General features: G+C 30.9%; 2 protein-coding genes across 3 annotated transcripts; one reads left to right on the forward strand and one right to left on the reverse strand.

Moving 5' to 3' along the window:
* The first annotated feature begins 9,496 nt into the window (after window positions 1–9,496).
* LOC114375778 (putative serine/threonine-protein kinase) lies at window positions 9,497–20,136 on the forward strand. 2 transcript variants are annotated; one of them, XM_028333634.1, is made up of 13 exons: window positions 9,497–9,995; window positions 10,048–10,240; window positions 10,280–10,448; window positions 11,664–11,941; window positions 12,135–12,230; window positions 12,388–12,457; window positions 13,770–13,967; window positions 14,561–14,771; window positions 14,884–15,121; window positions 15,325–15,478; window positions 16,072–16,218; window positions 18,350–18,374; window positions 19,869–20,136. In XM_028333634.1, exons 1-13 carry the CDS (start codon window positions 9,497–9,499, stop codon window positions 19,901–19,903), a joined length of 2,313 nt encoding a protein of 770 aa, XP_028189435.1. In that variant the 3' UTR covers window positions 19,904–20,136. The 2 variants fall into 2 exon arrangements, with proteins under 2 accessions (XP_028189435.1, XP_028189436.1); XM_028333635.1 differs by lacking the exons at window positions 9,497–9,995; window positions 10,048–10,240; window positions 10,280–10,448; ... (3 more) ...; window positions 18,350–18,374; window positions 19,869–20,136 and adding exons at window positions 12,919–13,044; window positions 13,506–13,606 and having other exon boundaries at window positions 13,855–13,967; window positions 16,072–16,521.
* On the reverse strand, window positions 17,761–21,232 carry LOC114375779 (clathrin light chain 1-like). Its single transcript, XM_028333636.1, has 3 exons — window positions 20,762–21,232; window positions 18,642–18,795; window positions 17,761–18,550 (listed from the first exon to the last, which is right to left on the reverse strand). The coding sequence occupies exons 1-3, from the start codon at window positions 21,118–21,120 to the stop codon at window positions 18,122–18,124; spliced, it is 942 nt and encodes a 313-aa protein (XP_028189437.1). The 5' UTR covers window positions 21,121–21,232; the 3' UTR covers window positions 17,761–18,121.
* Window positions 21,233–22,650: the final 1,418 nt, after the last annotated feature.

Consider the following 22,650-nt stretch of genomic DNA (forward strand, 5'->3'; position numbering starts at 1 on the left):
AAACAAGGGATTGTTAGTGGGTTTAGTGTAGTTTCGGGTTTACATATAAAGTTAATTTCTGTTATTTAAATTTGATATAAATTATTTTAAAAATTAATAAATTTATTATTTTATGATTTGAGGATGGTATAAAACTTATCATTAAATGATCCTTTTTTCTTATATATAAATTTACATGAGTTTTAATTTTAATAGTGACGTACAAATAATTTTTTTTATGAAAACCCAATTTGTAAGAGTTTTGAAATAATTATTACTGTAAAAAAAATTATTATACATTATATGTATATATATATATGATAATCTAAGATTTTTTTATAAAATATTATCTAACACACATTTTTAAAAGACATTTATTTACTATTAGTTTAATTTTGTTTAAAATTATGACAGAAATTTATTATGAGTGAATTTCACAAAAAAAAATATAATTTTTAATAAATTTTGATAATAATAATAAAGAATATATTTAATAGAATATGTTAGAAGATATATAGATCATATTTCTCTTTATATTTTTATTGTTTATTTTATTAAAAGGGTGATGCATGTGAGGTTTGAGAAATTGTTTGAGTGGTCTAATAATTTTAATTAATTTTCATTATAAAATATTTTTATAAATAAAAAAATTAAATACATGGAGTATTAAAAAAAAATGATGAAAATCATACACATTTAGTGTTATAGAACTACTAGCTAGCTGGTAATTTCTTGTGATGGTAGACAAAGCAGAGTGAATTACAAAACCCAAGGTGAAGTTGGTAGTTGGATTCAGTGTATTTTACTTTTGAGATTGAGATGAAGAAGAAAGAGGGTGTAGGTGGACATGGGAGTGTGGAATTTGTGCATTGTCTGACACTAATAATTTATTTATTTTGGAAGGAAAAGAGGACACACTCACAGTACAGGAATCGTCGGCAGAGACATGTGTCTCTCTCACTGTACCACAGTTTACAATACTTGATTTTGATTTCATGAGCAGTTTTTGTCCTTAGCTTTTTTCCCCTTTCCCTTTCTGTCAGTAGTGTAGTGGGAACCAACGGTATCCGCTCCCACAACTTATAACTGCCCTTGTTTTGTCTCTATCACCCATCATACATCATCAAAATATGATAAATAGATATCAATGCAAAATTCTAAGATATTTGCTCCCTAATATAATAATAAGAAAAAAAAAATTCATTCACTTTAATTAAAAAAAACAAGTTTTCAAATTAAGGAAGTTTGTTTCAATTTGTGAAACTTTTGTGTACACAAGTGTTTATAAAATTCCAAAGTTTAAGTTATTTTTTTAATCAACACTCTACGATCAAAATTACTTTTCATGTTATCCTACATATTAAAGGATTATTAAACTTTTGAATTAATAAAGTGATTGTTGTTTATCATATATAATATTTTATAATAATAGAAAATAATTCTTCTTTAATGATGTATTTTAGCCACCTCAATTAAAATAACCTAGTTTTGTTCTTGGCACTTTTCAATCAAGTTTTCTTCCTACATAAACATTGAGTAACTTAGTTTTCTCTCTTGATACTAGCACTTTTCAATCAAGTTTTCTTCATACATAAACATTGAGTAAATTATGCAAACACATATACTTTTATCTACTCTTACATTAACCCCTCATAATTATTTAAAAATATACATCGACATATTTTTCTATATTACGTTAATATCTCCTTAGTTATTTAAATATATACCATAATATTTAAAAAACTTAATCAGTCATTAAACCAATGAAAAAACTTATTCAAGGTTTAATGATATAATCGCAATTGAATTGATTTTATATTTTTAATATTATATAATAGTCAAATTATTATTTTGATCTTCTAATTTATTTTTAATGTTCGATTTGATCCTTTAATTATTAAATGATTTAATTGAGTCCTCTAATTTTTTTAAAACAGTTTAGTTAAATTCTTCTGTCCAACCTTAGGCACACATGTCATGATATGAGATTTGATTTGGGATTTGGTTAAGGTTTTATATGATATATTCATTATTTTAAAGAACTAATTTGTGTTTTTTCATTTAAAAACAATTAGTGGTGGTTTTGAAATTGTTAATACATGAAAATTAGTTATTAGCGGTTTTTAACTATCATAAAAGATAAAATTGACACTGTTAACTCCACTTTGTACGGAAGAGAGCCTAATTGAACCATTTTAAAATATTAGAAAATCTAATTGAACCATTTAATAATTAGAGGACCAAATAGAAGAGTGAAAATAAATTAGAGGACCAAACTAATAATTTAGCTATATAATATTTTGAAGCAATAAAATAATATAAATTTTTTTTAAAAAAATTATAAATTATAAATTAGTATAAAAAAAAGGATCTAAAAAATAGGATATAATATTTACCTATTCTCATTGGTTCTGAAAATGTTCTGATTTTTAGAATGTATGGATCCATTATCAGGCTAGTTCCCGATTGAACCGGGAAGTTCCATTTGCTTTTCAAAATTGTGATATACATTGACACCCCGTTGGTTGAAAAACATTACATTGGACTATCATAAAGGAGGTTAGTGTAGCTCTTAAATAAAAGGGAGATTTATGTAATTTGAAAAATATTACATTGGACTATCCTAAGGAAGATTGATGTCATTTACTCATAAATATTTGAATCTTAATTATTTGTTTAAAAGATTTGAACTTATTACAACTTGAACTAACCACTTGTTAGTTAAATTATCACAATTATTATTATTTTTAAATTTAAATTAAATTATATAGTCATTGTAATTATGAGTATGCTATTATTTTAGAATTTAATAAATTATATTGTCTTCAGAATGTTATTATTATTATTAGTATATATCGTTTTTAAAAGTAAATTATACTGCACCTTAAAAAAATATTTATACTCAAAGTTTGTTCATATTACACATAATCTCGTGTTTTTCAATATTTATAACAACCTACACGGTATAGTTAATGTTTTGAAATTCTGTAAAAAATAATAATAATATGTTTTAAACAATTCAAAAGAGTTAATTTAGGAATAGAAAAATAAGGAGTGCCAGAAAGAATTTAATCAAATTTTGAGAGATGTCAATATATATAATTTACAGTGCATATTACACACAATTTGATCGGTGTTAGACTAAACACCCCTCCCACGTTTTATCTCGATTAACTGTGAAAATGTTGTCTTCCATGATATTTTTCCGACCTTTGCTTCCATAATCATTCTCTAATTCTTAGCATCAGTACCCTTTTTTTTTTCGGTTTTGTTTTTGTTATTTAATTTTATGTTGGCATTTTTTTACAACTTCTCCATCGACTCAAAGCAAAGTACGTGCTAACTCAATGATGCAAAAAGGTTGGTATTAATTACAAATGATACGTACGTAGATTTTTTCTACTGGTCGTAGACTTTTGCAGTTCTATTCTGCATCCATCGAGTTTGCATTTTCTCTATCGGGTTCTTTCTATTTGAGGCCCCTCATTTTATTTCATTCTTAATAATGTGATGGATAGCGTAATTAATAGGAATGTATTGCAAATTCGTTTTATTTTCTTGGACTTACAATGTGTCAATTCAAAGCTGATTTTGAGGGACATCAATTCACTTGACCAAATAGTTTTGACCACGCACATATATGATCTCCGCATCGTAGATGTATCCCATGAATTGATTATATATAAAAACAGCAATGGGGGCTATGGGATAAATGTACTTTGAACGATATAAATATTTTAAGGATAACATTAAATGGTAATTACCTTATCTAATTCAAGCGCATACTTAACTAGTTTTTTCAACCAAGGAACTAATTGATCACAAATAATTAATTTATTGAAATTAAGATTAGATCATTTGACTATTATTCAAGTTCAATTTTAATAAAAATAATTTTTAATCATATTTTACTTATCTTTTAATTGAATTTTAAATTAATTAAAATTCTTTTTTTCCTACTGAACCATGAACCAAAATGTTAAGAAAAAAAATTAATTTTTCAACTAATAGTATCAAATATAACCTAAAGTGAATAAATAATTATAAATAGTAAAATTATTTTTTAAAGTATTTTAATGTATTGTATATGTAAAATCTAAAATCTGAATTCCAAAATTTGAATTAAATATAACAATCTCATGTCAATTCATCCATTTGGTGATAAATATTTTTTAACAAATACTAGTATTTCATACACATTTTTTTTTATCAACAATGAATTTTTTTCTAACATTAATGTACTTTCATTTTTTATTGTAAATTTTAATAAAATTTATATTTCATTTATTATTTTCTTAATTAATGTTTTTAGGATAGTCCTCTAGCTAATGTAGTCTGGAACCATTTATATTTCATTTAGTATTATTTTTTTAATTGTTGAAATTTAACATTTAATTTAGAGTACGTTATAAATAGTACTAAGTGTACAATTTTAAACTGTAGTAAAAAAATCATCACAACATCTATCAAATTAACACAAACCTTTGTTTTATAAATATCTTTTCCTTTTATATATCTTATATCATTCAACATTTTATCTTTTATCTGAGTGGATGACTCAACTTATGATTGCTCTGATATGACAGGTTGTGATGACATTTTTAGGGATCACATAGGCTCTTTTCAAGGTTTTTTTGCTGAATTTCTGGACACTTAGAGCCCTTCTTTTGCTGAAGTCATGGGAGTGGTCAGACCATTTTGAGTTGGCTAACAGACTTATTTGGTCTAATCTCTGGTTGGAATATGATTCAACTTTAGAGGTCCAAGCTTTTGCTGATGTTTCTTTGATTCCTTATTCTCTTAGGAATAGATGGCTGAATTGAATAGTTTTAACTAAATATTTCAATTTTTGTAGTTGGATATATTTATAGGAAAGACAATACTTGTGCAGATATGCTTGGGTTCTACTGGTGGGATTCTAACCCCTTTTTCTTTGGCAGCAGAGCTCAATAGGAACAAGATAGGTTTACCTAATTACAGGTTTTCTTAGTTTTGCTCATGAGTTTGGTTTTTATGTCCCCCATGATTTTGGTTATGTTGCTCTTGTTCCTTTTCTTTTGTTAATGAATTTCTTGGTTTGCTGCATTAGTCCTTTAGTAGTTGGGGTGTCAACCTGGTTGAAATCTCAACAGCTTTAGTGTGGTTAGCATTCCTTGGCTGAAAAAACCTTTATAATTTTATTTGTTGTCTTTCTTTTGTAACTTTTCATTTATATACCTTTTCATTTGCCCTGTGCGTTCTTTAGCAGCCTTTATGCTTTTATTTCCATTCAGATATTCTTCTTATAGGTAAACTTAGTTGATTTTATTCTACGCGCTTTATGTAATAACTTAAGAATTTATAGCTAAAAATTGTCTGAATAATGATTATGTATTAATCAAGTGACTTATGTAGTAACAAGAATTACGAAGAAAGAAATAGGGTAAAAATAGCATGGTTAATTATCAAGGAAAAAAAAGATAATAATAATAATAATAATAATAATAATAATAATAATAATAAATAAGTATATTTTAAACTATTGAAAATAAGATAATTAAGAAATAAAATACATTAAAATAAGTTAAATTCTTTCTTCATCTATTTAATTGGATAAAAAATAATTATGTTAAATGATTATGTTATTATCCTTACAATTTAATAAAAATAAAATTAAAGTAACAACTTACGTACTTTAATCACTACACAAAAAATTCTCTATTTTCTAGTTCTTTTTTTGTTTTTGTTTTTTTTTTTTTTTTTTATCTTTGTCAAGTTGAAGAGATTAATTTGAAACTGGACGCAACGTCATTTTCCCCCATTGCTCCACCATTCCAAAACACCAGAAGACATGTTTTAAAATAGAAAACGCCTTATCTCTTTCTTCTAATTCTCTCTTCCTATAACAAAGAGTTGATGATAATCTGCATGTTATTTTCAGCATTCACGGGAATTCCATATAATCTTATTAGTCAAAGATATAGGTTAATTGGACTTTATAATGAAAATGTATATTTCGTCAGTTCCTTGTATAGAAAATATGTCCACACAAAAAGTCACATGTTCCTTCTTTTCGTTTGAAATTTATATGATGTTATGTTATTCGACTATATCCAATTAGGTGGACATCTTAAGGTGCACAAAAAGTTGAAACTTCAATGAAAGGGTTGAACTGTTTTGAAGCAATACGAAAGAACAAACGAAATATATAGAAACAAATCAGATTAATTAAATTGATTTGAGTTCGTTTATGTGCAAAAAAATGAACTTAAATTAACATAATAAAACTTGTTCATTTTTAATTTGAAGTATATCAGTTCAGTTATGTGAAACTCAATGACCCGTGAAATTTAATTGTAACTATTTTTGTGTTTTTATTTGTAACTTTTAAGTACAGTAATTATTTTGATTAAAAGTAATAATTATCAGAATTAATTAACTTAATATCTCCTATCATTGCTCACATTACCACCGTGTTCTTGAGTAACAAAGTTATAAACCGAGTTAGGATTAAGGAATTGTTAATCACATTTGTGATAGCAATAGAAAGCAAGCTAGGTGACCAATCTTGCCACATACCTGACATTGATATCTATTGCATATGTACCAATATCAGTAACGATGTCGTCAAAACATCATGTTCCTCTAATTTTCTTTAATCTTCTTATGCCATGTATAAGGCCACATTTGAGGTATTGATGAGTATGACTTAAACCAACGAGAATAGAGGTTACAAAACCATAGTAATCCTTTGGAAGACCATCAAATATAGCATCTATGTGTTTGTTGAACGTGTATCAGCCTATTAATTTGTTATTTTTTTACTAATTGTTTAGTTTTTAGCATTAGCTGCTTTATTTTCTATTACTTAGTAGTTGTTATGTTAGTGTTTATTTAGAAAGTCCGTTATTATTGTTTCTTTCTATTACAATAATTTGTATTTAAACAGATGATCATTTAATAAAAGAGTATGTATTCATCTCCCTTAAGTTTGTGCGTTACGCTTATTTTACAACAAATTGGTATCTACAACCTTCTTCTTAAGAATGACTTGTGAGTGAACTGAGTGAAACCTATCACAAAAAAACCTAAATATCTTGCTTCAATTCATCTGATAAATGGATTCCAAAACATCATATACAGCACTAGCACCACCTATGTTTGATGGTGACAATTATCAAATCTGGGCAGCGAGAATGAAGACACATCTAGAGGCAAATGATCTCTGGGAAGCTATTGAGGAAGACTACAAAGTTCTTCCCTTACCAACTAATCCAACAATAGCTCTGATAAAAAATCAAAAAGAAAGGAAAGCAAGAAAGTTAAAGGCAAGAGTTACTTTGTTTGTTGTTGTCTCATAAGAAATTTTCACTAGAATCATGACCATTAAATCACTATATGAAATTTGAAGTTTCCTCTAGAATGAATACGAAGGAGATGAAAGGATTAAAGGAATGCAAGCCCTAAATCTGGTTAGAGAATTTGAGATGCAAAAAATGAAGGAGTCCAAAACAATTAAAAAGTATGCTAACAAGCTTCTTAGCATTGCTAACAAAGTAAGATTGCTTAGTTCTAATTTTTCCGACTCAAGAATAGTTGAGAAAATACTGGTGACTATCCCTGAAAGATTTGAGACTACTATTACATCCTTGGAGAATACTAAAGATCTGTCAAAACATACCTTGGTAGAACTTGTAAATGCTTTACCAGCCCAGGAACAAAGAAGAAAAATGAAGGTTGAGGGTTCTGTGGAAGGAGCATTACAAGCTAAATTGCAAACTAACCAAGGAGAGAAAAACAAGTGGAAGAAATACAAGAAGAAAAATTTCAACACCCAAGAAGCAGTAGTTAACATTAGCAACAATAATGGAAACAACAAAGGATTTCCTCCTTACAAGCACTGTGGCATAATGGGTCATCCTCCTTTCAAATGCTGGAGAAGACCTAATGTTAAGTGTGAAAAGTGCAACAAGTTAGGGCATCATGTGAGAATTTGCAAAAGCAATTTTCAACAAAAGAATGTGGCTTAAGTTGCAAATCAACAAGAAGAAGAGCAATTATTTGTAGCAACATGTTTTACAAGCAACAACTCAAGTGAATGTTGGCTAATGGATAATGGTTGTACCAACCACATGACCCACGATCAAGAGCTTTTTAGAGAGTTGAACAAATCACAGGTATCAAAAGTTAGAATTGGCAATGGTGATCTTATCACTGTTGAAAAAAAGGGAACTGTAGCCATTGAAAGTTGTGCAGGTACAAAATTACTTTACGATGTTTTGTATGTACCTGATATTCATCAAAACTTACTAAGTGTGGGATAATTGATTGAGAAGGGGTTTAAAGTCATCTTTCAAAATAAGCACTGTTTGATTAAAGATGTCAATGACAAGGAAATTTTCAATATCAGAAGGAGAGGCAAAAGTTTCTCATTTGATCCATTGGAGGAAGAGCAAGCAGCCTATCCAGTTACTATAAATAATATAGAAGTCTGGCACAAAAGATTAGGCCATTTTCATCATGCAGTTATGTTGAACATGCAATGAAAGGAGTTGGTTCATGGATTACCTCATTTAGATTCTGAATTACCAAACTGTGAAACATGTTAATATGGCAAGCAACCAAGATTACTCTTCAAACAATCAACTTGGAGAGCAATAGAGAAGCTGCAGTTAATTCACACAAATTTGGCGGACCTCAAAGGACCACTTCACTTAAAGAGAGTAAATATTACATTATCTTTGTAGATGATTTCACCAGAATGTGTTGGATTTACTTTCTCAAGTCTAAGTCAAAGGTTGCAAGTTTATTTTGGATATTTAAGCAGTGGATTAAAAAGCAAAGTGGCTGCATGATTCAAGCTTTGAGGTCTGATAATGGTAAGGAGTACACTTCAGCATAACTCATCATGTTTTGTGAGGAAGCAGACATTGAACATCAATTAACAGCTTCTTACACCTCTAAACAAAATGGGGTTAGTGAAAGAAAGAATCAAACAATCTTGGAAATGGTCAGATGTATGTTTCATGAGAAAGAGTTACCTAAGGCATATTGGGCGAAAGCTACAAACACTGCAGTATTTTTGCTAAATAGACTTCCCACCAAAGCAGTAGATGAGAAGACTCCTTTTGAGGCTTGGTATGGTTATAAACCCTTCTTGAAATTTTTTAAAGTATTTGGATGTTTGCGCTTTACTTATGTGCCTCAAATTAAGAGAGACAAGCTAGACAAGAAAGTTGAACCCGATATCTTTGTGGGTTACAGTTCAGTATCTAAAGCTTGTAGAGTTTTCCAACCTCACACAAGGAAAATTCTTATAAGTAGAGGTCTGTAATTCATGGAGAATGAGAAATGGAGCTAGAATGATACTGAGAAAATGTCAATAGATGGCCCTTTGCAAGATCAAGATGAGCTAATTGATGATGTACCCATGAAAGGCACTAGATTGCCCTAAAATATTTATGAAAGATGCAATGCAGCAGTTCTAGAACCTACATGATATTGGGATGCAAAGGAGGATCCAAAATGAAGGGATACAATGCAAGATAAGCTTGCCATAATTGATAAAAATCAAACTTGGGAACTCGTTGAAAGACCTGAACACAGAAAAGTCATAGGTGTGAAGTGGATGTTTAGAACAAAGCTGAATGCAGATGGCTCAATCAACAAACACAAAGCATGGTTAGTATTAAAGGGGTATGCTCAAATTTTTGGAGTATATTTCTTTGATACTTTTGCTCCGGTTGCAAGGCAGGATACCATTAGGATATTGCTAGTTATCGCAACACAAAATGGATGGAAAATCTGCCAACTTGATGTCAAGTCAGCTTTCTTAAATGGATTTTTGGAGGAAGAAATCTATGTTGAGCAACATGAAGGTTTCCTTATGAAAGGACATGGGGACAAATTCTATCTATTAAAAAAGGCTTTGTATGGTTTGAAACAAGCCCCAATAGCCCAGTACAACAGGATTGATGAGTACTTATCAAAACTAGGCTTAGTTAAAAGTCTTAATGAATCTAATTTATACATCAAAGGTGATCAAGCTAACTTCATTGTGATCTCTTTTGTATGTTGATGATCTTTTAGTCACTGGCAGTAATGTTGAACTTATTCAACAGTTCAAGGATGATATGATGCAAGTATTTGAGATGACAAACCTAGGAGAAATGTCCTATTTCCTTGGTATGAAGGTTAAGCAGAACAAAGGTGATATTTTCATCTGTCAGAGGAAGTATGCAAAGAAGATCCTGAAGAAATTCAACATGGAGAATTGTAAAGGGTGAACACTCCTATGTGTCAAAAGGAGAATTTATGCAAGGATGATGGTTCAGAACACAAGTAGAAGAAGCACTCTACAGAAGTTTAATTGGTTGCTTAATGTATCTCACAACAACAAGACCAAATATCTTGTATGTTGTAAATGTACTTTCAAAATTGATGAATTATGCAAAACAATCCCATTTGAAAGCAGCAAAAAGGGTGCTAAGGTATGTCCAGGAGACCTTAAATTATGGCATGAAATTTAGTCAATCACAAAATTGTTGAACAAGTGGCCTCAATAACTTAAGAGGAGGTGAATTAAGTTTTAAAGAATTTTTTCGATTAACAAGTTTTAATTCCCTTTTTAAAATATGTGATAGGTTCAGAATATAAAAGATGAAGATGCAATTAATTCGATAATGCTCTTCAATTATGCAAGACAAAATAAGTGCAATAAAAATAACCGAGATAAGGATAGAGAGAATTGAAAACTTGTTTAATCCTAGTTCGACCACTTTTCGTGCCTACGTTCAGTCCTCAAGTAATTCATTTGAGATTTTTCACTATCTTTGTAAACTCTTTACAACCTTTAAACACACCTTGGGATCCCTCACCGTTGTGTTCAGGGTTCTCACAAGTCAAGAGACGAACAATCTCTTAATTACAACTGTGTTTATAAGATGTATAGAAAGATTTCTCTCCTTTTGAGCAGATGATACAAATTAAAAATCTTAGAAGAATTCTCAATTGATTTGTAAGTGTTTGACCAAATAGTAGTTTTTTAGAGAATTTGATAATCAGGTTCTTTTTTTTTTTTAAATCTCTTAATATTTTTGAAGTCAAGACATATATATATAGGCCCTTTGGTGGCTGTTCAAAAACAATTTTGAAGAGATGTGTCTTTTCAAAATATTTTCTGAAATTCTTTCATGGGTAATCGATTACAGCATTCTGGTAATTGATTACACAGTTAAATTTAAATTTTGAAGAGTCGTGACTTTTCAAAGGATTTTCTAAAGTCTCGTTGTTGGTAATCAATTGCTAAAACTTGGTAATCAATTACAAGAATTTAAAAATTCAAATTTCAAAAACTTTTGAAAAGCCATGTGCAATGTGTCTCTGGTAATTGATTACAACTCCTGGTAATCGATTACTAGTTCAAAAATACTTATTTTGAACTGATCAATCTTTTTAAAAACACTTCAAAAATAAACTTTGAGGCCAAAACCTATATCAATCAATATGAGATTCTTTTAACAAATGGATTAAGACCTTATCTTTTCTTGATCTTGTTTGTTTGACCTTGAATCAATCAGAGCTTATTAAGTGAATACTTTGGCATCATCAAAACCTGTATACTTATATTCACAAAAATTTCAAGTTGCAAGGTTATTATGATAGTGATTGAGCAGGGTCTTTAGATGACATGAAAAACACCTCAGGCTTTTAGCTTTGGATCAAGGATGTTCTCTTGGTGTTCCAAAAAACAAGAAACTGTTGCACAATCAACCGCTGAAGTAGAATTTATAGCAGCCACAACAGCTGTTAATCAAGCCTTATGGTTAAGGAAAATACTAACTGATTTGCACTTGGAGCAAGATACAACTATTGAAGTAATGGTGGACAATCAAGCAACCATAATCATCTCTAAAAATCCAGTGTTTCATGGAAAAACGAAGTATTTCAACATCAAATTATTCTTCCTTAGAGATGTACAGAGGTGGTGCAGTGTGCTTGAAGTATCGCAAGACTGAAGATCAGCTGTCAGATATATTCACCAAAGCTCTTCCAAGAAGCAGATTTGAGCTACTAAGAGAGAAACTTGGACTTGATACATGGAGGAGTGTTGAACGTGTATCAACAGTTGCCTGTTAGTTTGTTATTTTCTACTAATTATTTGACCAAGTTTCTAGGATTAGTTGTTTTATTTTCTGTTACTTAGTAGCTATGTTAGTGGTTGATTATTATTTAGGAAGTCCGTTATTATTGCTTCCTGTTACAACAGATCTGTATTTAAACAAATGATCATCCAATAAAAGAGTATGCATTCTTCTCCCTTGAGTTATGCTTATTTTATAATAGTGTTTTTGAATTTCGGGGTATTATAGTTACAAAAGTAACAACTACTTTCTTCATTTGAAGATGATAATTGATTACAATATATAGTTGCCATCACATCTTGCAGCTAAAAGCTTTTAATTGTTTAACTCTTATTTACTTTTGCTTGAGGGGCCAAGTATGCCTAAATAACCTGCAATACTTGATAGGACCATTCATAACCAACCACCCAAATCTAATAAGAATAACTAGCTACAAATGAATTAATCAAAAAATAAAAGACTAAACTAAATCTAAACAAAACTAAAAAACAAAAGACTAAAACATAGTAAAACATACGCATGGTGATGACATAAATCATTTCATAAAATAGAAAGCATATATACGCGTGGTTGGAGATGGCATTGACCCAACAAAAAAAGGTGGAGCTGCAACTAAAAATAGGAAGAGTCACTGTCAGTAACAGTGTGAGCAAGTGGGAACGGTGCAAGAGGCAAAGTCACAGCATGTGAGATATGTGACTTATTTATTGGGACACAAACTACACCAAACAGCACTTTCATAATTTTCATTTAAATAATAAATGAACAGCTGCCGGCTAAATCCAACATTATTTCAATCATGTGACGACTAACTAACTCTATTTTCACATTACATCACCTTTCAGTTTTTGGTTTCTGATTCTGCATTCTGCATTCAACTTTAAGGCCTATTAATATTATTACACCTGTGTTTCCACCTTAATTCTCTTATCAACCAGACCAGGTAGTCATTTTCTCAATCTCAAAACTAACACCTGTTTGTTTTTTTTTTTTTGAAAAAAAAAATTCCCATGTCTTAACTTGTTTAGAAACTCAGAAGGTTTCTGTATTTGGTTTTTTTTAAGTTTTAATCTTTTTGGGTTCAAGTTCAACCAAAATCAAAATCAAATATTAAGGCAATGGGTTTTATTCTCTGAACTTTTGTGCGTGTGTGTCAGTTATCTGTTCCTGATAGAATTAGAGAGAAAGAGACAAACTGAATTTTATCCTACAGTTTTGTGTTTGATTCTTTGATTTGAATACACCATGCATGCCGTTTTCCATCTTAAAAAATTAAAAACATGGTCTAATTTCCTATTGGGGTGCCCATGCCAGCACATGGCTGTGTCTCTTAATAGTATGAGATATAAATGTACAAAACTTGTATTTTGCTTATGTTAGAATGTAAGATTATGCCAATTGCAGAGTATAGCGGCAATATAGTAGGATCATTATGACTTGTGGCTGCTTTGGAGCCAAATCTATAAAGGCAAAACGCCCTTCTTATGTTCCTGGTGAAATTGATGGTGAGGATTTGGTGGTTACTTATATTTTACAATTTCATTATCATTTATGCGTGGTAAAGATTGTATATATATTGGTTTTAATGGTTAGCAGCACTCACACGTGTGTGTATCATTTTAATGGTTTTGTGGTCAACGGTTTTTAACTGGAAATGTCTTTTCCTAGAATTCCTTACTTACCATTTTTTTTAAAAATTTCTTTCCATTTCTATACGTATATTGCCTCATGTTTTTATTCTTTTGCTGTGCAGGCTATCCGCTAGATAATGTAAGGCAATTTTCTGATAAAGAACTGAGATTAGCAACTGATAATTATAATCCAAAGAATAAGATAGGACGAGGAGGTTTTGGAACCGTTTACCAGGTATTCAGGTTACTTATGCCAATATAAGTTTCATCCATGGACTTGATATGAATGTTAGCAACTTGAACTTAAAATTCTTCAGAGGGGTTTATGTTGCTCGTTATTGCTATTTGCAGTCTATCTCTCCCCCTCCCTATTTCTCATGCTGCTGAATATCACTTTTGAGAGTCAAAATGGGAAGTACAAGCCAATTTTAGATCGGCTAGTATTCCACACTTTGCAATGGAAAAAACATCAATACATTGTTTTTGGGATATTAAGAATATCATTACACTTGTACTCTTTTTTTTTCCTCTTGGTTTTCAACATTAGGATCCTGGGGGAATGTCCAAAACTATATGCATACTACATTCTAGTACTTATATATCAATAGGTTATTTCTTTCCCAAAATAAAACAGAATAAACTAAAATTTAATTCTCTTATGCATACACACCATAAAAATAAATAATTCAATTTGAGGACACTGTATCTATGCTAAATTATTTAAGCTGAGGAAGAGTATAAGGTGCCAAGACATTGCATCACATATTACCATTTTATACTCTTATTGATGTTAAGCCATTCTAAATACCCATGTTACAATTTTGTTAGGGAACCTTAAGAGATGGAAGGCGTATAGCAGTGAAGACTCTCTCAGTTTGGTCAAAGCAGGGAGTTCGCGAATTTTTGACTGAAATTAAAACTTTGTCAAATGTTAAACATTCAAACCTTGTTGAATTGATTGGATTCTGCATTCAAGGACCTAGTCGTACATTAGTCTACGAGCATGTGGAAAATGGAAGCCTTAATAGTGCCCTACTTGGTAAATATGTCAAATGCTTGGTGCAAATTATCAAATCACAAATTAAATCATATACAGATGAGAGATTGAAACATGCATGTAACCTTCCTTTCCATTTTCCATCCTTTTGTAGGCACAAGGAATAAAAACATGAAACTAGAATGGAGAAAAAGGTCTGCTATTTGTCTAGGTATTGCTAAGGGTCTTGCATTTCTTCATGAAGAACTTTCACCACCTATTGTACACAGAGACATCAAAGCTAGTAATGTACTACTTGACAGAGATTTCAATCCCAAAATAGGTGATTTTGGGCTGGCTAAATTATTTCCAGATGACGTCACTCACATTAGCACAAGAATTGCTGGAACAACGTATGTTTTTTTTGGGAACAACTTGTGTTATATTTATAGTTACTGGATTAGGTATGCTCCAATTTATTGTTTGGAAAATAGTGATGTTTGAAGTTATCCACTTGTTTATAATTATTTGCATTTCAAAATTTGGTCAATTTATACTTAGATTATGGATTATGAAACTTACTAATACTATATCCTGCTTTGGTTTTAATCTAAAGAGGTTACTTAGCACCGGAATATGCATTAGGTGGCCAGTTAACCAAGAAGGCTGATATATACAGCTTTGGGGTTCTTATACTTGAAATAATTAGTGGCAGAAGCAGTGCCAGAAGGACAAACGGGGGAGGATCACACAAATTCCTCTTGGAATGGGTACTTAGTCATTGTTTCCTTTCCTATATTTATGAGTTACTTTGCAACATTATACATTTTATGTTTTGTGAAGTATCCAAGTTAATATTATTGAGCCTATGAAATCCTAGCATATCCTTATTATTCACTACCACTTGTTTATTGATTATCTCTCCACTCCACTTGTTTCTGAACTGCTCTTTCCATTAGCTACCTTGTTCCATGTACCATAATACATTAATTCCAATGTTTTTCTTGAACCAAATATTTGCAAGATAGGGTTATCAGTGTTTTTAGTCCTTGAAAAATAAGTCATCTCTAGTTTTAGTCTCCAAAATTTAGAATATCATAAGTTTTCGTCAGTGTATTTTTGAAATACTCAAATTTTAGTTCCTAAATCTAACAGCAAAAGCTTATGCTTTTAAGAACTAAAGTTTGGATACTTCAAAAATATAAGGATGAAAACGTTATAATTTTAATAGTGGAACTAAAACCAAAGACGGCCCATTTTTTTTGAAGGACTAAAAATATCAGTAACCCTGTAACATATGTCGTTTGTTATTCTAAGTGTGGAACTTCGGATTGGACTTAATGATCATTATTTAGTCTAACAGGCCTGGCAACTTTATGAAGAGAGGAAATTGTTGGAGTTTGTAGATCAAGACATGGAAGAATTTCCTGAGGAAGAGGTAATCAGGTACATGAAGGTTGCTCTTTTCTGCACACAGTCAGCAGCAAATAGAAGGCCATTGATGATACAAGTTGTTGATATGCTATCCAAGGCAATCCAACTCAATGAGAAAGAACTTACAGCGCCAGGATTCTTCACAAACGAAGGAGAATCCTCTAGAAATAACTCAAACCCTATCTCTTCTATTATTACTATTACTCAAGTGACCCCACGGTAATGTGAATTGCAGGGTTGCAAATGGAGTAAAAAAGTAATGTTTGTTTCTTAAAAGATTATGTGATAGTCTTCTATTATTTTGTTTCAATTTTTTTCCAAAGAATATAATATAACATGGCATGAAAGCAATTTGGTGCTAGTGCATGTTGAAACCAAAGCATGTCTGTTTTACATTTATCTTAAATTAGTTTTGTTGGTTATGGTAGGAAATTGGGGAGCAGCGCTGCTTGAATCACGGAGGGAGAGAGAGAGATTAGTTGAGTTGACTTGAGTTGCTGGCCGCTTTCTATTTCTCACGTGCCTTGGTAATAAATGCAATAGTAACACGACTTTGCCTTTGTCTTTTTTAAGTGAGGAAATATGTAAAATAAAAAGAAAAATGCATTTATTATTAATTTAAAATGAATTAAACATTTAAACTTATAAGGTATTTTTATTTAAATCAATGGTAGATAAGATACATTCTCAACTTTCACTTTTTACATTCTTTCATTTTCATAAGTCAAATCCTAAAACTTTAACACTCAGTAAAGTCAAACAACTAGACATAGTTTGAAACCTCATTTAATGCATCGAAGTATTTTATTAGTAGATCTTAATCTTATTCATTATTTTTTAAATCCCTCAATAATTTATTTAATTATTAAACTATCACAGGACACAAATAACTGAGCATAAGTTTTGTAGTTCGTACATGACTTAAATCCGTAACAGCAATAAAAAACAACGATAAGTGCCAATACAATAGAAACTCAAAACAACAGGAGATCAACGAAACAAAAAGATATAGACTTTTTTTTACTGCAAAAAGAAGTACCTAAAAAAAACTAAAAAATAAACATCTTTATGAGTGCTATGATCCATATAATTATAAACTATGTGTACATCCGTAACTAAAAAAAATGCAAACACTACTATAAAAGATTTATTAAACTTTTAGTTTGATTAGCTTTAAAATATTTTAGCTCAATTATTTCAACACCGTAACTAGATCATTTTTCGCTTTGAATACTTCATGCATTGTCTCGATCATCTGACAACTTGTGCAAACTCTCGCATCTGACAAAAACAGTCAGAATGGAAATTTGAAAAGTGGCAGGCAACTCACAGATCGGCATGCCTGCCAATAAAAGATACAACATATACCCATGCCCATTAATTACTTACTAAAGTAAGATTAAATATATTTTAATCCATATAAATATAGTTAAATTTAATTTTAATGTAACATATGTCTCTAACCATACAATATCGTTAAACATTTCAAAATAACTTGTAATGCATGTATCAATCTATTGCATATCATGAATAAATATGATACAAAATATTTTTAAACAAATTAAAATTTATAAAGGCTAACCTTTTTTAAAGAACTAAAACTAAATTAAGTCATGGCTAAAATTAAATTTTACCCTACAAATAACGAAACCAGAATCAGGTACATACAATGGAAATTTAAACAACTGAAAAATATTAAACATTGTATTTGTCTATTTGACACCACCAGACAGCAATTATTCCAACATATACTCTGTCTAAAAGGATGTACTATTTAAACCCATGATCATTGAATCTCCACGTCATAATTGTTAATAATGGATTTAATTCATACAAAACCTTAAAGTTAATAATAATAAAATGCAACCGATAAGCATTAGAAACTAATAGCAGGGCAAAAAGATTCATTAAAGACTGCAGGGTGGAGAAAGGGGTGGCAGAAGAAAGATTGAGGGGGAACCAAAGTATCATAGACAAAATCATGCAGCAGGCTGCTCCTCAGTGGCAGGAGCTTCTTTCTGGGGTTCTTCTGTGAGGCCATTAGAGGTGGCATCCTTTGGCTGTGAATCAGGTGCACCTTCTGCTGCAGATCCAGTTGCTTTTGATGCTGCTTTCTCTTTTCCATCCTTATTATCTTTGGCGTCTTTAGCAGGAGCCGGTGGTGGAGGAATCATGTGAGGTGGTGGTGTATGCTTCAGCTTTAACAGTATTTGCCGCAACCTAGACAGATCCGTGGGTTTGCCAGGCTTTGGGCCTTGGATGACCGTAATTGATGGCTTCTTGTCCTGATCCTTTTTGCCTCTTTTCTTTTCAATGTTGGGAACCTCACGAGGAATGAGCTCTGCAATGGTTTTCCAATAAGCTTTGTCTGCCTCTTTGTGAAACTTCTCTTGATTGGCCACGAATAACTGCTCCACAAACAAACTTCATTTTCTACAATTAAGGGAACAGGAAAATATATATATATCTGGCCAAAGATGATGTCATGATGCAACTTACCTTCTCCCTTTCTCTATTCTGAACCTTGTTAGTCTCAACATTAAGCTTCCTCTTCTCATAGAAAGCCACCTTATACTCCTCAGCTTCTTCAATAATCTTCAATCTCATTTCTTTTTCCCTTTTCTCCTTCTCCTCTAGCTGAATGGCATTTTGACTGCACAAGGAAAGCAAAAGACATTTTTTTTTATAACAACCGAATTCAGCAAACTTGCAATAGATCTTAATCTTTATTGGCCCAAGATGAAAAATTAAGAAAATAATTGTTCTTTCATCAAGTTCACAACTAATTTTGCCTCTTATAACTATATAAACAGGAGGTTTAGATTAATCACAATAATTTTTGGATTCAATTTATTAATGGTATTAACTTTATTAGTGTGAAATAAACATATTATCCTAAGCCATTATTAATTCCAACTAAATAATCTATCCTACACATAAATCTCAAAAACAAAAAACAAAAAAAATTAAGGAAATTCATGATAAATAAAAAGTCAAAGTTTATGCACACAATCACCATCAATCTAGAAGCTTATAATAACAATACAGTAATGAAGACAAAAAATGAAAGATGATTGTGAAATTAATAGAAAAAAACAAATTAAATAAAAATGAGCAGAATGTAAAGTGAAGGAACATGGATAAACAATGGGGGAGAAGGGTAAGGCATTTTGTGGAATGGTCAAGGAAGAAGGGTTTCAAATCCTATTATGTTTTTGAAGCAAAAAATGCATTAGAAAATGGGGGAGAAATCACAATTTTACAAAAATAAATAAATAACATTGAACCAGGGATAAAATTGAGTTTTTATGGTAGCGCTGCCATAATATGAGAAAAGCTGCTATTTTGGTCACTATTACACCCACAATGACCGCTATTGAAAACTGCTCTGCTATTTGAATCCCATACCAACCTAGGGCTACTCCACTACTCTGCTATAGCACACCATTGACTACTATGAGAACCACCATGGAATGAGAGAAGAGAACATTGTAAAACCTTATAAATCAAGGAGGGAAAATTCACTTTTCTATTCAAATAATGTAGAACAAACAGGTTATTCAGGGCAAGCAAAAACATTAACTCGGTGGAAATATGTTTCAGGGGTATTGGGGCCTGATAGTAGCATCTGCTAACATATGCTGCTATCATTATCATATATTTCCAAGAGTTAATTTCCTTTTTAGCTTTTTTACACATCATAAATCAGTTTATTAACATAACCAGATAGTCCAATATCAACTACTCCCAAAAGCACATGAAAGGATGAAAGAGAAAAGGAGATAAAAAATTCAACCATCGGGATCTATTTAAGAAGCACACTAAATTAAATTGTATAAAGCATAGCTTCCATAGCACACAATCACAACAATCCAAGATCAGGAGAATCTGATGCAATCCTCTTCAAGATTTATCATCGTTCAAGTTCTTTGAAAACTGCTTGCCTGATCTAAAAGCCCAACAAGGGTCAATTTGAGTTTGATCAATTGATTATCTAATTCCAAAGGACAAGGGGTCAAACAATGATTATTGTTTGGCCAACATCTAATAAAATTAACTGAGCACACAGACAAACCCTAAAAATCATCGAATTTGCACAGGGATTGAAATTCAGTTTGAACCGCAACCTTAAGTTAAATGTTTTTTCGTGCCATGCAATTTACCCTAAAAAATAGCTCACCACACAATAACTATAGACTATAGAAATCCAACATCCATGAGTGAAAAATCAATCACCCCCTCCCTTATTATTCTCCAAACTTAATCCATCGAAGCATAGCCTTACAATTGGTGGATATAAATCAATTCCTCCCTACTCCCTAGCATACTAACACAGTTACACTAAATCTCTACAAAACATCACATCTACATATCTTACCACAGCTCAACCAACTGCTTCAAGTGAAATCGTATTAACCTAAGTTCATCAATTTGTTTTCTACAAATAAGATCATCAAGCTTTCCCACTCCCGATTCATAATCCTAACTTATTACAAGCAAGCGCGAGAAACTTTGCTAGAAAACTTCTGGAATAAAGCAAAACCATCACAGATCTAAGCAGATTCAAGCGAGATCCAAAGAATTCACGATCGGAAGAGAAATTGCAAACAACCACTCACCGGCGCCACTCGCGAAGAGCGTAACCTTCCTCCGGCTCCATCTCCGTCGGCGGAGGAAGCACCGGACCGTCGGAGACAAAAACACCGTCGCCGTCGCCGTATCCGTTTCCGTTTTCGTTCTCTACGGTGGCCGATTCGAAGGGAGACTGAGAGTAAGCGGGATTCGAATCAGTGAAGCCGTAGATCTCCGGCGACGCGGCGGCGGAGTGATCGACGGCGACATCTCCGTCGGCGGAGAATCCTCCGGTGAAGGAGGAGTAGCCGCCGTAGCCAGAGAAGTTGTCCTCGTCATCGTCGTGCTGGCGAGTGGAAGAAGAGTTGACGTTCAAGTCGTCGGCGAAGGCATCGAAGGAAGACATGTCTGCGACTGCGAGTTTCTCTCTCTAGAAATGGGTTTCTCTCTCTTCTGCGAAACCCAAATGATGAAACACTGTTTCTTTGCTTTGACGGAGGTTGAGCGTGCCACTAAACTTGTTTGTACTTTTTAAATACTTAACGGTGAATAATACAAAAGAAAAAGTGAAAATCCATCAATAATCTATAAATAAATATTAATATTATACTAACACCAAAAAAATTATAAATATTATAACATAATATATGCGACAAAAATTAAATAACTTAAGTTTGATTCATCATTAATAGATTATTTTTATATTAAAATAATGAAAAATATTTGGAGTAATATTTATTTATAAAGAAAATTTATTACTTAAATATTATTTTTGTATTTTGATTGTATCTCAAAATATTGGTTTTTAAGAAACAAAATATTCTGAGAAGTCAAATAGGAGCTAATATCGTTTAAAAAAAAGGAGCTAATATCGTTTAAAAAAAAGGAGCTAATATTATTACAATGTTTTTTAAAATGACTTGTACCATAAACAATTAAGTTAATTAAATACTTTCGATATCTATTTTGTAAAAACAAATGCATTTAAATGAATGATTAACTGGAAGAATTATGTTCCGTTAGAAAAAAAACTAGAAGAATAATTTTAAAAACAGAAAAGACACATAGCTGCTAACCGAAAATTTGACGGCAACAGTTTTAAAATGTTGATATGAAATGGATCGTGCAAGAAAACATTTTTTATTTAGACAGTATTAATTATATAAATATTTCAGCAAAAAAAATATAAATAACTCATTTTTTACCAAAACAAGAAGAAATTTTTTATTGAACTATTTTATCAATAATGCTTTTATTATTTTACAAAAAAATAATATCTTCAAGAGGTAAAAAACTTTATAAGTAATTATATTTCAAAATAAATAATATTATTTTAGGAGCTTTAAAAATGCATTTTTCATGTTAAAATTTTTTGTGCCTATTCTTTTAATCTTTACACGGAACCTTAAATGTCAATAATTATTTTAGAACACCAAAGTACTAGTATTTGGTAACCATAAATGACGCTTGACATATGTTTGATATGGTTGATCGAGCTTGGTGTCCTTGAGAAATTCATCATTGACTAAGTTAGAAAAAGATCAAACAATCGTATACTCCATACCAACTCCAACTCACTATTTACATCCATAATTAATCGATAAACATATTGCTTATAATTTACATCCATAGTTTGTAAATTTTTTACTAATTTTTTATTTTTTAACATTTTAATCCTCACTTTGTTTCAATCTTTTGTTAAAATAAATGTTTACTTTAATAAAATGAGTAGTTTTTTTGTTTTCTTAGTGTATTTGTCTAAATTGTTTATGTTTAAAAAAATAATTTTTTGTTTATTTTCAAAAAATGCTTATATAAAAATTTATTTTAATATTTTTAAGTTTAAACAAATTCATCCAATATTTATAAAAAGTATGAAGTAAATATTTTTTATATACAATAATTTAATTATATAAATTATAATTATTCATCATAT

The sequence above is a fragment of the Glycine soja genome, chromosome 11, assembly GCF_004193775.1.
Source record: "Glycine soja cultivar W05 chromosome 11, ASM419377v2, whole genome shotgun sequence".
Taxonomy (NCBI): domain Eukaryota; kingdom Viridiplantae; phylum Streptophyta; class Magnoliopsida; order Fabales; family Fabaceae; genus Glycine; species Glycine soja.

What these genes read in the sequence shown, in the direction of transcription:
- LOC114375778 (XM_028333634.1), top strand. Translation starts at nt 9,497, where the DNA reads ATGCAAGATAAGCTTGCCATAATTGATAAAAATCAAACTTGGGAACTC. An exon ending in ACAAATTCCTCTTGGAATGG is followed by an intron (nt 15,479 to 16,071) that starts GTACTTAGTCAT and finishes TTAGTCTAACAG; the next exon opens with GCCTGGCAACTTTATGAAGA. An exon ending in GAAGGCCATTGATGATACAA is followed by an intron (nt 16,219 to 18,349) that starts GTTGTTGATATG and finishes CAGCTTTAACAG; the next exon opens with TATTTGCCGCAACCTAGACA.
- LOC114375779 (XM_028333636.1), bottom strand. Translation starts at nt 21,120, where the DNA reads ATGTCTTCCTTCGATGCCTTCGCCGACGACTTGAACGTCAACTCTTCT. An exon ending in GCTCTTCGCGAGTGGCGCCG is followed by an intron (nt 18,796 to 20,761) that starts GTGAGTGGTTGT and finishes TTCCTTGTGCAG; the next exon opens with TCAAAATGCCATTCAGCTAG. An exon ending in AGAATAGAGAAAGGGAGAAG is followed by an intron (nt 18,551 to 18,641) that starts GTAAGTTGCATC and finishes TTTGTGGAGCAG; the next exon opens with TTATTCGTGGCCAATCAAGA.